We start from the raw sequence: 14556 nt of genomic DNA, 5'->3' as shown, positions 1-14556 counted from the left end.
CCCCGGCAGCCCCCCGGGGCACAGGGGCACCAAGCAGCCCTCAGTGGGCTCGTGCTGTGTGCTGAGCAGAGGTGCCCCAGCCCACACTCCCTGGACCCTACTCTCGCAGCGGGGCGAAGGGGGAGCATCGAACCTGCTTCATGGGAATGGCCCGCCCGCTGCCAATACTGTCCGCTTTACACTCCGGCACCTTCTTGTCGCGCTCCGGGTCCGCGCCCTTCCGAGACTGGAAGAGAAGAGACACAGGTGCGTTAGAGCTGGGCACGGGAGACCAAAACGCACGGTCCCCTGTCCCCAGCAGGCTCCAGACCAGACCACTCTGCTCTCCCCCAGGCCAGCTCTCCCAGCGCACAGAGCAGCTGGGCCCTCACCCAGCCCCTCTAGGGACACTCGGGACACTCCAGCCCAGCCCCCCAGCAAACTCTCCTCTCCCCCCACTGCAAGCAGAGCTGTCCTCCTCCTGGCAGAGCGGGGCTATGTGGCCCCCCCCTCCCGTGGGGCACACAGGACATGGCGACAGACAGAAATGGCATGGGATGCAGGTGGAGCATGGATGGAAGCAGGAGAGGCTCAGGCAGTGAAGGAACTCACACCTCTACTAATCCAACATATTTATTCTGGTAACACACTTGCACCATACAAAGTAGCACAGGTCACCGGGCAGAGATACCAGCCCCTTACAAAAGAGCATGGACAATAAATATCTACCACATGTCTAGAGCGGCGAGAGCGGGACCCACCAGCGCCCAAGGGCCGCGGGGAGAGCAAACTCTGATAAATACAATATGAAATTTACAGTCTGTTGAGCAGAACTCATTCAAAGTGCTTAGGACAGAGGGAAATACCAAGTCATACATGGCATGGAGCACAACCAATACATTCAGAATCACAACAATGGCAGGAGGCAGCAGCAGCGTCTCTCTGGAGCGTCCTACACACCCCCTCAGTCCAGGAGGGCCCCGTGTGCTTTGGATCAGAAAGGGATACGAGCCCCGCGCGCCTGGGACACCAATTCACCGGCTTTTGGGCCCAGAACCAAACAAAGAGATCAAAAGAGAAGAAAACTAAAGAGACACAGATGGCTGCTCGGCTGCGAGGAGAAGAGGAGAAGGAGCAGGAGTCCATGCAGGCTGCAGAGGTGCAGGAGGGAAGAAGGAGCGGAGCGCTAGCGGCAGGCGCTGCAGCGGCTCCCGCAGGCAGCAGCAAAGCGTCTTTTGGCCCATCCAGCTCCATGCGCGGCTGTCGCCCGGTCCCGGTGGGTCTGCAGGTCTTCCCGTCCCAGGAGGGTCGTCCGCCTGGCATCCCCGAGAAAGGGCAGTGCCTAGACAGCATCCAGCAGGCCCAGAAATGTCCCAGCTTAAAGTGCAGGCGCAGGCCGTCTCAGCGCTTCCTAGACTTTACATTGGGGGGATTTAAAAGGCTCCTGCGTGTCTCCGAGGGGGGGACCCATGCTGGCTGGAGGGCGGGCGAGCCTCTAATCTTAGATCAATCCCAGTGCCCATCCCTTATCCGGCCCTGGAGAGGCAATGAAAAGTGAGAGAATTTGTACAGAGGTGCCGTGTGTAACCACCTGGATCTTCTAATTTGGAAGGAGTTGGAAAGGCCTTTTTGTTGATGAAAAGTTGGAAACAGTGGCACATATCTGCAAATATCGAAAGAATAAAGAGTTTGGCAAGTTATACTCAGAACACGGACATGAGTCTGTCAGTGATGGGCGCCAGCGGACAGCACGGACAGGCCACGGAGTGGGCGCCGGCGGCAGCAGCAGTCGGGGCTGGGGCTGGGGGCCAGGAGTGGGTGAGCGCCTCAAGGCGCGGGTGGGCGCAGAGCTTGTCACCACCTGGAGCTCTGGGGCACGCAGACTCCCTGGGGGGGTGCGATCCAGTGGGGAGTGGGAGGGGAGCAGGAGAGGAGCCAGAGCAGGAGAGAGGAGGAGGAGAGGAGAAGAAGAGAGGAAGAGGAGTAGAAGAGGAGAGGAGGAGGAAGAGAAGGAGAAGGAAGAGGAGGAGGAGAACAGGGGACGAGGAGGAAAGGAGAAGGAGGAGAGGAGAAGAGGAGCAAAGGAGTCAGGCATAGCTCGCGACTGGGGCTGCAGCAGCTCCCAGAGCTGGGCCGAGCACTGCACCTCAGAGAGGCCTGTGCCCACCTGGGGACCCCACAAGGATGAGGGCTGCTGGCTACACCTGCGCTGCCTGCCTGGGAAAAGCTAGTGGCAGAAAACAGCCTGCCCTTTCCTTCCCTTCCCACCCTTCCTGGTCCTGTCCCACTGCAGGAGGTGTCGGGAGCTGCTGCTGCTGCCACGACCAGATGGGTGAAGACGTCAACGTGAGCCATGGATGTGCACCAGCACACGAGCAAGCAGGTGAGGTGAGCCCCAGCCCCGTGGCGAGTGAGCACGCGCCGGCTGAGCACAGGTGAGCCCGCGGCACAGAGCAAGCGTGAGCCCAGGATGAGTGAGCATGTGAGAGTCCTACACGCATGATGATGTCCACAGCGAACAAGCGTAAGCCCCGCAGCAAGCCGCCCTCCTCCTCCCCCAAGCGTGTGCCCACCCCAAGTGAGCGAGCATGGGGCTCCAGAGAGCGTGAACATGAGCCAGCGGCGAGTCCAGACGCATCGGCGCGCAGCGAGCAGGATGGGTGGTGGCACAGCGCGAGCACCCGCGCCGGGCATGGCAGCAAGCACGAGCGACAGAACGGCGGGGCAGGGGGGCCAGCATCCGCCAGTGCTGCGTGCAGGGCGGGCATGGCCACGGCAACGGGAGAGCTACAGGGCATTCGAGAAGGGCTGAGCACCCGCAGGGGAAGGCAGTGAGGGAGCAACCATGCGTTGGGAGTGGGGACCTGCTGCAAGGGGCAGTGTGTGCTGGCAGGAGGGGGTGGGGAGCACAGGCCACCCACCCACAGCACACAGACAGGGTGAGTGTGGGCCTGGGGCGTGCACAGAGAGCTGGGGGTGCATGAGATGCAACCGGGGGGAAGGCACAGAGTATTCGGGAGGTCAGCGCAGAAGCTTCCAGGATGTCAGAAAGCAAGGAGATGGGCACATTCCCAGCACAAGGAGTGGGGAATCTGGGATGCCAATGGTGCAGTGAGAGGAATGGGGCATAGGACACTGAATTTGTGTGGTCTGGGCTCAGAGCTGGTCACAAGGGTGACACGGTGCAACAGGTACGAGGGCTTTGTGGTGGCTGGTTCCACAAACAGCAGACACAGTGTGCTGAGCAATGGCTGGCTGGAAAGCACATTGAGATGGGGAGAGGAGCAAGGCCGGAGCCTGCACACGTACACAGGGAACAGCGGCTATGCCTACACTAGACATGGGACTGGGACACGTGTGTGCTCACAGTGAGGGGACACTCATGGCTGTGCTCAGAGCAAGGCTGAGTGTGAGGGCAGGACTGTGCACACTGCGTGGACGGCGTGTGCATGGTGTGAGAGCGTGCAGAGAGGCAGGCTGCAAGGCAACCAGCACAGCTGAGAGCTGCAAATGTACCCTGCTCCACCTGGGGCCCACAGCTTCGCTGCCTCCCCTCTGTCTTCCCTCCCTCCACACCCACAGCAGCTCCCACGTGCGCTGCTCAAGTCACGCAGAAGCAGGATTCAGGAATGGGAGTGGGGCCCCATGCCAGATGCTGAGCTCTGCACAGCACCACTGGGCACAGCATCACCGGCACCAAACAGGAGGCCCAGTGACCAGGGGCTCCGTGCCACGCTCGGGGTATGCAGCCCCAAGGAGAAGATGAGCAGAGTCACTGGTGCTGTGCACGCACAGCTGCACTCCCCGTAAGGAGCAGGAGCTCACACGCACCACACACCCACATGAGTGCACCCTTGCACACTCCTACGTGTGCGAGGAATGTCCTGCTCCCAGATGCTCCCCCATGCACGCACACTCTGCCTGAAGCAGCCCACAGCACCACGGTCCCTGCACACACAGAAGGTCCCTCCCACACACACACACACTCCTGCATCCCCGGCCCTCCTGCCAGCACAGCATTGGTTGCTGTGCGGGACAGCCCGTGGGGTCAGGCTGCCATAACCCACTCCCTTCCCCTCTCCTCTGCTGAAAACCCACCCCAAAGCTCCTGGGCTCCCTGTGCCACTTACCGTGAAGATGTTGGAGCGCCGCTTGGACTGCTTGCGGATGGGGGTGGGCGTGTTGGAGGCAGCGATGGTCTCAATCCGCAGCTCCCGCTGGCTGATGCTTGGGGTGGAGGGCACAGAGGAGGAGTAGTCACTGAAGGCTCCTCCACCGTTGGTGGCCTGAAGGAGGCGACAAATGGTCAGAGAGGTCAGAGACAGGCTACCTGGGGACACGACTGCAGGAGCACCACCTGCCCCACGTGGCCTCATGCCAGGGCAGGGAGTGCTGCACAGGACTGGGATAGGGTGACATCCAAAAATCATGGAATCGTTTCAGTTGGAAGGGACCTTAAAGACCATTTAGTTCCAACGCCCCACCATGGGCAGGGTCAACTTCCACTAGACCAGATTGTTCCAAGCCCCATTCAACCTGGCCTTGAACACTTCCAGGGACGGAGAGCTCACAACCTCTCAGAGAGACATCCAATGCCAGGCACTGCTCCTGCTCAACAGAGGGGCTTGGGAAGCCTTTCCTCTCTTTCTGCTCTAGTTTTTTCACATGTTCAAGTTCTGAAATCAAAGAGAAGGGCAGCAAATGGCCAGAGAAACCCAGCTGAAGCCCTTCCAAACAGGTGTGGTACAAGGCCTGGGGCAGCGGGGTCCCACATAGCTGTGCCCAGCCGAGGGGCACAGCTAGGGCACCTCCACCTGCTCCCAGAACACAGGACCAGGGTCACTCTCCTTGGGCAATCATTCCCTTCCTCTCCACTGAGCCCATCAGACATGAGGCTGCGAGGCAGCCCAGAGCCCGCACAGCTCCAAGTCCCACTCATCCATCCACGAGGACAGCCGAGATGCCAGTGCGGATGCGTGTCCCCAGGCCAGCCTTCACCTTTCCCGTGTCCTGAAGCACAGAGTGCCACACCCCAAGCTCAAGCTCTGTGTGAAACCCATCTCTGCTGCTGGTTTGGAGGTCTATCTGAGCAGACCCTGAGGCTGGCACACTCCACAGCCATGGCTGCGGTGGCCTATGCCTGGGAACACAAGGGGCTTCACTAGCACCTCACTGGACTTCATGGCAAGAGGAAGATCCAACTGTGCAGCCATGCACCCACGTCACCAACACATCTGTTCCAGACAAGGCTGCTCACTCCCACCCTGGCCATGCCAGCAATGTGGGCAGCCACTGGACAGGGGCTTAGGGACATGCCAGAAAGAACACCTGCATGGAATCATTTCAGATCTGCAGCCCAGGACATCTCACTATGACACGGCACGTAGCAGCCCGAGCTCACTGGCAGTTCTGGAACAGGATTTCAGAAACACATGGAGGAGCTGCCCCTAGAAGGGCAGGTGAGCTCCAGCATCCCAGAAGGGGCAGCCCACCTTCTCCCAGCTCTACGCTCGCAGAGTGGTGGCATCAGCAGCCCAGTGACTTCCTCCATCCTGCCTACACTCTGAGCAGGAGTGGAGCCCACATAGGGTGATGATCTGCTGGAGAGGCTCTGCAAGAGACCCCCACCCACCCCCAGTGGGATCAGAACCTTATTCTGAGACAAGCAGTTCAGGAATGTTGGAAGCGTGAAAGGGGCTGCACAGGCAGAGCAGCAACCATTACCCACAGCCCAGTCTCAGAGAGAGGTGCAACCTTCACCTAAGTCATGGATCCCCTCATCTTTGACAAGAGAAATGGGAGAAGACTCACAATGGGAACTTAAACAGAGGAAAGAGCCACCCAAGCAGCATTTCAGCTTCCTCCTCATGGAGGCAGAGCAAGGACAGGAATTCCATGCTGTGAGCAGGTGGGTGGCTCAGACCATCCCAGCCTGTCTGGAACACGAACGTTGCTGGAGTCCTGAAACACAGAATGAGAGGGAACCTGGTCTGGCTGTGCTTTTCCACAAGTAGAAGAGCCTGGGAACTCTGTCCAGAGAAGGGAATGTCGCCAGGGAGCTCCTCTGCAGGCTGAGGAGCCCTGCACTGGACAAGAAGGTTCTGCTGCTGAGTCCCAGGGAAGAGGGGACCACCAGGGACACAAAGGGGCAAAGCAACATGTCACCTGCCAGTGACTTCTGAGCCTTCAACAGAGAGAGCTCCTGTGAATCCCAGGTCCAACACCCACACAGGAGTTTCACAGGTGCTGTGATGACGGAAGAGCTGCAGGGGAAGAGAGCCAGGGCCACTGAGTGCACACATGGGCAGTCTGTGTTTAACTGATTCATCATGTGTGAACTAGGTCAAAGAAAGTGAAATAGTCCAAGTGTTAGGAAGAGAAGGAGGATGCTGCAGCACAGACAACCTGCCACATGGAGCAGTGAGCTGGGCATGGCTGCCCACCTCCCCATGTCCCTCCAAGATCAGCTCCTGGCCATGCTTGGCACGTCTCGGTGACCCTGGCAGCACATTCATGATGCTGTGACTGTCGGGAGGAGCCAGTTCAGAGGAGGCTGCAGAGTCTGAGCTCCTGCCAAAGCAGCTGGAACCTGTGGATGCAGGTGATGGACACTAAAGCTTCAAGGAAGAAATTTTGCTACACCCTGGTTTATATTTTACTTGCTCCCTGCAGTCTTGTGTGTCATTTCTGTCTGGCCAGAATAACTTTCCTTAGCCGGTAAGTCTGCCTGGTGCTGGAGCCAAGGTTACTGTCCTTGAGTGACAAAGGACTCTGGCCTTTGAGCCTCCCATGTCCCACAGACAGCCAAACCTCAGGAAGGGCTTTGGGGCTGGAGCATGGTTCACACCAGGCTATGAAGGGAAGCTCCCATGAGTTTGGGGGCAGAGGAGAAAGTCCCTCAAAGATAGAAAGTGGCTCAGACAGGCAATCCTGAGCCGCCTCCACTCCGCTGGAGCAGGGAACTCCAGAACTTCCGTGGGATCCAGGGACACAGGACAAATCTCAGAGATGTGGCAGAACCCTGACAAGATGACAGCTCTGGTCCAGTACCCGACGACAGTTCAGGTCCACCAGCAGGTACTTTGCTGGTGGACCTGAACAACCACCTGTGGTCACCACTGGAATCTGAGAACACAGTGGGAACTGGAAACTTGGTAAAACACTCATGGGACAAATCCTCCCCATTAGTGTGTAACTGGTGGAAGAGCATCAGCAGTGCCTGGGAAGGGCAGAATGCAGCTGGAGTTCAGGGGCAGCAATTCCGGCTGTAACAAGGCCTGAGACAGAACAAGTAGTTTGGGAAGGGCTCGGAGTGGAAGAGCACACACAAACAGCAAACACCAACCTGGTGTCTGCGGGAAGAGGGGAGAAGCCGGAGGAGCATATGGACCATGGAATGTGGGCACCCTGAGCTGAGCGGGCAGCAGGACACGGGCTTCCCCAGGGAAACGCCAACGCCTGCCGCTGCAGCTCCTGAACTCTGACAGAACGTGCTGCAGCAGGCCAGTGAGCACTGTTACCAGCTCAGGTGAGCTGCCCTTGGGGCTTCATTTCACTTGCAAACTTTGATTTTCCACCTCTTTCATCTGATCTCATGCTGAAGTCTGGATGAAGGCCCTCCCAGTGCCCCCAAAGAGCCCGTGCAGGAAGGCAGACTGAGGCCATCGAGAAAAGCCATGACATTGGGCAGCCCAGAGCATGGCAGGGATGGCAGCAGCCCCCAAGGCCCAGGGGGACACCCAGTTCCCTCCACCAGCCTGCCAGGTGCCAGGTACCTGCATGGGGTACCTGTGGTACCTCCTGCCAGCTGCTGGGAACCAGTTTCCTGGCAGGAGGACAAACTGCCATCCCACAGCAAACACAGCAGTGACTCACCCACAGCCTGGGGAACTCCCAAAGGCATCCCAGAGGCCCTGAAGAAAGACTGAGAACGGGGCAGCAAAAGTGAGGAAATCAGGTAGAACAACTCTGCAGGTGTTGCAAGCACCCACTGGCCCGAGAAACTCCCATCCCCTCCCTGCAGGCAAGGGCCAGGAGCTGCCAGGAGGGAGCAACGTAGGAGTCAGGGTCAAGTGAGGAGTGGGATTCCCAAACCCATCCAACCTGCTCACCCAGCAATAGGTGTGGGCAAGATACAGAAAGGAGAGCCCAAGGCAGCAGGCAAGAGCTTTCCCTGGAGCTGCTGGGTTCTGGGGAATACAAGGTGCCTGCTCCAGGGGGTGCAGACCCACACCCCTCAAGTTGCTGGGAAGGCCAAAGGGACAGATCTGTGTCCCCAAGAGGACTCCAGGGCTGGCCCTGGCTCCTGCCATTGCAAAGAACCAGGTTGAAGCTGAACACAATACCCAGGGTCAGGGACCCGCCGAGCACATCTAGTGACTCGTGAGAGCTCGTGGAAAACCCTGACCAGGGCTGACCTGCTCCTACAGCTCCCTTCCCCTCCCCACGGATGGAGCAACGTCCTCCAGGCTCCGCTGCGGAATAAGAGAAAAAAACCCCAAACTCCCAAAGGCAGAAATGAAACCAGGGCCTTTGGCTGGTTCCCAAGAGGATCATCCACTGTGCAAGGAGACCAGGACACATCCACAGCAGCCCTGTCCCAGGAGAAGGGAATCCTCCAGACACAGGGGTAACAAAATCACCAGGGTCCTCTGGAGTCCCTCCTCTCCCAGTAACCACACTGGACTGGTCCGACTGACAGACCAGACAAGCAGTGGCCATTTCCAAAAATGTTAGTTTGGCTCAGCCAGTAGTGTCAAGCTACTTCCAGAAGAGCTGTGCCCAGAACAAGAAAAGGGGCAGGGCTGGCTCCCAGCTCCTACCTACCATAAGAAGCCCTTTGTGGGGGACACCTTGTTCCCATTCCAAGAAAAGTGCTTTCTCCACTGGCAGCTCCAGAGGACAGAGCTGCCGCTGCAGACCAGGCCCAGAGCAGTACTGCCAATCCCAATTCCAGGGGCTCCTCCTGCCCCCAAATGCCAGTCCCATTGTTCCAGGGACTCCTCCTGCCCTCCCAGGCAGTACTGGAAGGGAAGGAGATCCTTCTGTCCCGAGTGTGTGTCTCACCTGTGCACACTGATGCCTGCGGCAAAAGGCAAACGAAAACTCCTAATTGTGTTTTTTGTCTGGCTTCTCTCCACCTCATCTCCATGTTAAGTCCTGTGTTCCTAAACTCTTCCTTGAGAGCTTTTTTCCTGTTTTCCCTGTGCCAGTTACTGCTCTTTGACTTGCAAAAGCAAATGAGAAACCCTGGTGAGAGTCCCAGGCCCTCAGGTATGACAGAGCTCAGCTCTGCTCCACCAACACCTTGTCACTCTCCCATTGGTCCTTCCTGGCAGGGCGAGCCTGTCCACCCCCTTCCAGAGCCGTCCCACCACGTATCACTGTGCCAGGGGCAGGGGACACCAGGGCACTGCTCCCCAATACCCAGCTGGGCATTGTGCCCTCCCACGTGGGCAGCCTGAGCACACACCCGAGTGTGTGGGCTGCTCTGCCCAGTTCCCTGTCAGACCCATCAGTTACAGGTGAATTTGTTTCCCAAAGCCAGTTGGATTTTCCCTGAGGACAGTGGGGAGCAGTTCCAGAACCTCACTTTCGAGTCCATGCAAGAACAGGGAAATACTTCACAGCATTTTAGGATCACTCACCATTGCTTCACTATTTTTAGAAGTGTTCTTAGTAATGGGGGAGAGACGTGCAAACACCAGGGCAAAGATCGCTGCACGGGTCACTGGCACCAAGAGGGTTTGTGGTGGGGCCACACAAGACCCGGGGAACACAAATTGACTTTGATCACCCTTGTGGGGCCCAGGTTTGCTGAGGGCAGGAGGGACATGGCATTGGACAGGCACAGAGCAGGGCTGGGGAGGGGGCACAGGCCATCAAGCCACAATCCCGGTGAGCTGTACGCTGCGTTACTTCCCTTCACAGCTCTGCTTCCCACCACAGCTCCCTACGTCCCTCCAGCCAAGCCAGGAGCACAGCAAGGTACACAGAGCAAAGGTCTGTCCCCAAGCAGGCAGCCAGAATTCACCTCTACACAGACCCCGTCTGCAAGCCGTGCTGAGAGGTGCTCTGTGGGAAGGAAAGGAGAGGAGAGGAAAGCAGGGATGGCTCTGAGCAAACACCTCACAAAGCTCATGACATGCAGTTAGAAAATTCTTCCAAAATTTGCTTCCCTGTAGCCAATCCTAAATCCACCCCTTTGGTTCTAGTGCTGCCTTTCCTTAAGGAGCTCTTTCACATCACAGCTGTGTATTTTAGGTCAGGTTTGGTCTATCTCTGCACTCATTCCTCAGCTAAATCAGTCACGTGCTTACTTTCCTCCTGTGTTGGGGTCTCGTCCCTCCCACGAATTTTTGCTACTCTGCAGGTTCCATGCACAGTCACATGAGCGACTGGATTCAGACTAGGGGACCTGGGGAGTCTGGCAACTCCATCCCTCGTACAGGGAAAACATTTTCAGCCTCACTGCCCAGCACAGCCAGTGCCAACAGCACATATTTATTGGGACTCTTCCCATACTTTGGACATGGAAGAAAACACCAAACAAGTGTGCAGCTCCCTTGAGAAATGCTGACCTTGGCCATCAGCCTCTTGCTTCCCTTCCAGCACAGGTGGCCTCTCCTTCCCAGCCAGGCTCATACTGTACACAATTTGTTAACAAAACCCTCAAATTACCAGAGACATTCAAATCTGTATTTCCCTGGGACTTTGCTCTCCACCTCGGATGTCTCCCATTGAACCTGTCCCCAGCTTTCTGGACACAAGCATACTCTGACAGAACCTGGCTTTGCAACCTTCCCCAGCAGCCCATCCACCTGCACACAGACTTCACCTGAACCTGCTGGTGTCCAGGTGACCTGGAGCACCAGGAAGCTGGCACAGGTCTCTGCAAAAACCTGCACCCACCTACTTGCAATCCAGCTTTAGAAGCCTCTACAACCAGGTATAAACTTCACGGGGATATTTGAAAATTCCCCATGTAATGGTCCAGCTGGTGGCTGCAGATATGGCTCAGGTCTGTGCAGGGACAGGCTCCCGTGGTGGGGGACCAGAAGTCCTCCCAGCGCTGGGAGGTTCTGATACATCCAGAGTTTCAAAGGCAATCCCCTTATGGAAAACCCATCAGCTACACATGCTGTCCCTCAGCCACAGGCAGACTTCCTGCAGTCCAGGTCACAGATCCTGTGATTCTGTATGCTAGTTGCTGCAGAGATAGAATCTGCTGGCCTGAGTGCCTTGGGGAGCAATGGAGCCCAGGATCTCTCCTTTCTTCCTCACCAGTCACCCAGCCAGCATTTCTGTGGGCACTGGGAATGTAGCAGTGAGGTGGCTGCCTGAAGGATCTCCTTCCCCAGCCCCTCACCATGGAGCCTGCCCTGCTTTCTGACCTCTCTCTCCTGCCTCAGCTCTGCTCCAGGATCACGGAACAAACACCTACGGCGTCACCATCCTCCCCGCACCAAGCCCTTGGCAACCCTTACCAACAGCACAGAGACCTTCCTCTGGCAGAAGGGAGGGAACCTCCTTCCCTGTTCTGCTCCTTCAGCTCACCACTGAGCTCATCTCTCCACAGGTGCATCCCCTCAGAAGCCCCTCAGAAGCCCTCAGATGTTTGTGCACGTAGACCACCAGCTTCCCGAGTGCAGGGGAGGCAGGACCGTGAGCAGCTGTGCCCGCCCAGCTGGGGCAGCCAGAGCACGACCCTCTCACAGCCCCCTGCGCTGCCCAAGAGCTCCCCACGCACCGCTCACGGCTCTGCTGTGAGTCCACCAAAGCACGACACAGTCTGGAGACCATGAGCCAGGCCCAAAGGCTTAGACATGACACTTGACCTCAGGGCGAGTATCAAACTGTCACAGAATCATAAAATCATGGAGTGCTTTGGGTTGGAAGGGACCTTCAAGTACATCTCATTCCACCCCCCGCCATGGGCAGGACCCCCTTCCACTAGAACCAGGTTGCTCCAAGCCCTGTTGCTCCAACCTGGCCTTGGACACTCCCAGGGACAGGGCAGCCACAGCTGCTCTGGGCTATGGAAGAAGCACCAGGGTGACACCACTCTGCTCCTCCAAAGAGCCAGCCCAGGGCAGTGGTACAAGCCTAAGGCTGAACTGTTGGGTACTGAGCTGAGGGGGTAGAGAGCGCAGGAGGTCCCTGGCTTTCCCCATTCCCATTCCCCACCTGGTTGATGTGGACAGAAGGAATGGAGGCTGCGGAGACAGATGAGTGGCTGGGTGAGTTGGGCAGGGACTTGCAGGGGCCGATGGATAGCTGGTGCTTCTTCCGGAGAGCCACCACCTTCTGAGCCACTGCAAAAGGGAGAAAGGACAGGGTCAGAGTCCAGAAAGCAGCTTCCTCCACCCACAGATTTCTGGAGGGCTTCAGGTAGACCCAGGCCCTTCCCCTGACTGATGCCAACACCTGGGGCTCAAACTGTGCCCAGCCCATCCACAGGGAGGATTCAGCAGAACACCCACGTGGCCCAGCCACAGGGCAGGTGCAGGGTAGGCTGCCTGCACTGCTCAGGCCGAGTCCCCAGAGGCCACTGGCCCTCTTGGGCATCACACAGAACAGTGACTTCTTCCTATGAACACCATGGAGACTCTACAAGCCTGGGCTGCTGCAGGGGAATCCCTGGGCAGTCAGTCACTTCTCAGTCACCCCTCATGGCAGCCCCAGGGGCCAGGTACTGGACTGAACTGCCTGGGCAATGCCCCCTCCATCAGTCTGGGCCCTTGTGACCCTCACAGGCTCTAGGTGTTCAGAAAATTAACCTGAGGAACTACTCTCCCAGTTCCTGTGAACTCCCTGCCTGACGCCAACAGCCCACGATAGCATTTCAGCCTTCCAAATCTCCTGCTTTTTCTGGAAATAAACACCTTGACCAAAAGCATGACAGCAAATGAGCTGGGCTGCTGGGAATCCAGAACAACACATTGTCACTCCTGGTTTTCTCTTGCACACTGGCCAGGTACCCCCACAATCACAGAAGGAAGAATCTTCCAGATGAATGCAACTGTAGGCACTGGGAACATACCATGCCCACCCCAGCATGCCTCATGCCATGCACCTGTGCAATAATGGAGCTGCCATGTTCCTTTTCCAGGAGAAAAGATGTTGCACCACACCTGTGGTGTGACTGAGCCTGTCTGGAAAGGTCAGATGCCAACAGCAACTGCAGAGTCCCGGCACCTTCGCGGCCACGGTGCCACATCCTGCTCAGACACAGCCAAAGGTCCATGGGGCCACAGCTGGGTTCTCACAAAGCTGGGAGCCTGTCCCAACTCCCAAGCTAAATGTGAGTTCCAGAAACAGCAAGGAACCCATCCTGCACTCACCAAACAGATCATATTAATCTGCTGCTTTCCTGCTCTCCCCAGCTCCTTCCTCCCCTCCAACCAGATGCATCCAGTGTTCTTTGTGGGAATATCTTCCGTCCCAATGCTGCTGGGGAACACTGTGAGCTCAGGCCCCCCAGGGGCCAGGAAATATCCAGAAAAAACCTCAGCCACTGCTGTTGTGGGCAGGGATCCCACACCCCTACTGCTAATAAGGAATTAACCATGAGGCCAGCGAGACCACACTGGAGGGATAACATCTCCCCAGTCCCGAAATGAGGCACCTTGAGGTGACCTTCACCTTTCTGCATGCTGGGCCCAGGCTCTTCTACTTCCTGAGCATCTGTCAGGCTTTTCTGGGATAATTTCTGCCATCCCTGACACCAGTCTTGGGGATTGTTTGCATATTCTGCTTTCTCTGGTTGCCACACACACCTCCCAGTGAGGTGTGCCCTGCCCACAGAGCCTGAGCAGCCCCACTGCCCAATGTCACTGGGAGCACCTGAGCATCACTCAGCGTTTCAAAGCAAACCCAGCACTCCAAGTCTGGACAGAGCAAGAGCATGCAAAGGTCCCTAGGGACCCACCAAGGATTCTGCAGAGAACCCCTCAGGGTGTCACCTTACAGACCCACGAGGCCCTGCACACCCTTGTGCACAGCTCTTGGCCTCTCTGGTGACGTGGTCCAGCCAAACCCTCCCTCACGTCCATCCCCCACTGTCCCGGAAGACAGCAATCAATGCTGCCCATCACCCTGATGGCCAGGAACAGTGTCACACCTGAGCAGGAGGGACACCTGCTGTCCCACTCAGGCTGCAGAAACCCAACCAAACCCCTGGGCAGGGGATCCAGAACCTCCCACAGAGTTCATGCTGGAGCCTGGGCGTGCTTTTGAGGGGGGTGTTTGAGGGGGATGATGGAGAGCAGCAATGCCACCAGCACCTCAGCCACGGGTTCTGGGCCATGGAGTTGCTGGCCGTCTTCTCCTGCCCTCTCCAGCGCCCAGGGCACAGGAAAGGCAGGACCATGCACTTGAGATCTGCAGCAGAGGTGAAGCTCAAGAAGTCATCCACAGCACGGGGCAGCACAGCTGCTGTCCCTCCTGCGCCCCCCAGGACCAGCGCTGCGTCATTCCTCCTCTTCCTCAGGAACAGCACTGAGGTGACCGTGGCCAAGGGGCTCTTGACAACCTGTTCCCTGATCTTTGCTTGGTACAGAAGCATCCTTAAAGTGA

The 14556-nt window shown here is 57.5% G+C and overlaps 1 protein-coding gene across 1 annotated transcript in view; it reads right to left on the bottom strand.

The window, feature by feature from the left end:
• The window catches only part of AGAP3 (ArfGAP with GTPase domain, ankyrin repeat and PH domain 3), a gene marked incomplete at its 5' end in the record, with an annotated part of 81221 nt that overhangs the window by 48229 nt on the left and 18436 nt on the right, over window positions 1-14556 (bottom strand). The window contains 3 exons of the mRNA XM_017736315.1: window positions 134-226; window positions 4110-4265; window positions 12166-12293. Of these exons, the coding sequence (XP_017591804.1) occupies window positions 134-226; window positions 4110-4265; window positions 12166-12293 (377 nt within the window). The remainder of the gene's footprint in view (window positions 1-133; window positions 227-4109; window positions 4266-12165; window positions 12294-14556) is intronic.

This window comes from Corvus brachyrhynchos, unplaced genomic scaffold (genome assembly GCF_000691975.1).
Source record: "Corvus brachyrhynchos isolate BGI_N302 unplaced genomic scaffold, ASM69197v1 scaffold706, whole genome shotgun sequence".
Lineage (NCBI taxonomy): Eukaryota > Metazoa > Chordata > Aves > Passeriformes > Corvidae > Corvus > Corvus brachyrhynchos.
The sequence above is the reverse complement of the archived record's forward strand: the minus strand, read 5'-3'. Positions and strand labels throughout refer to the sequence as shown.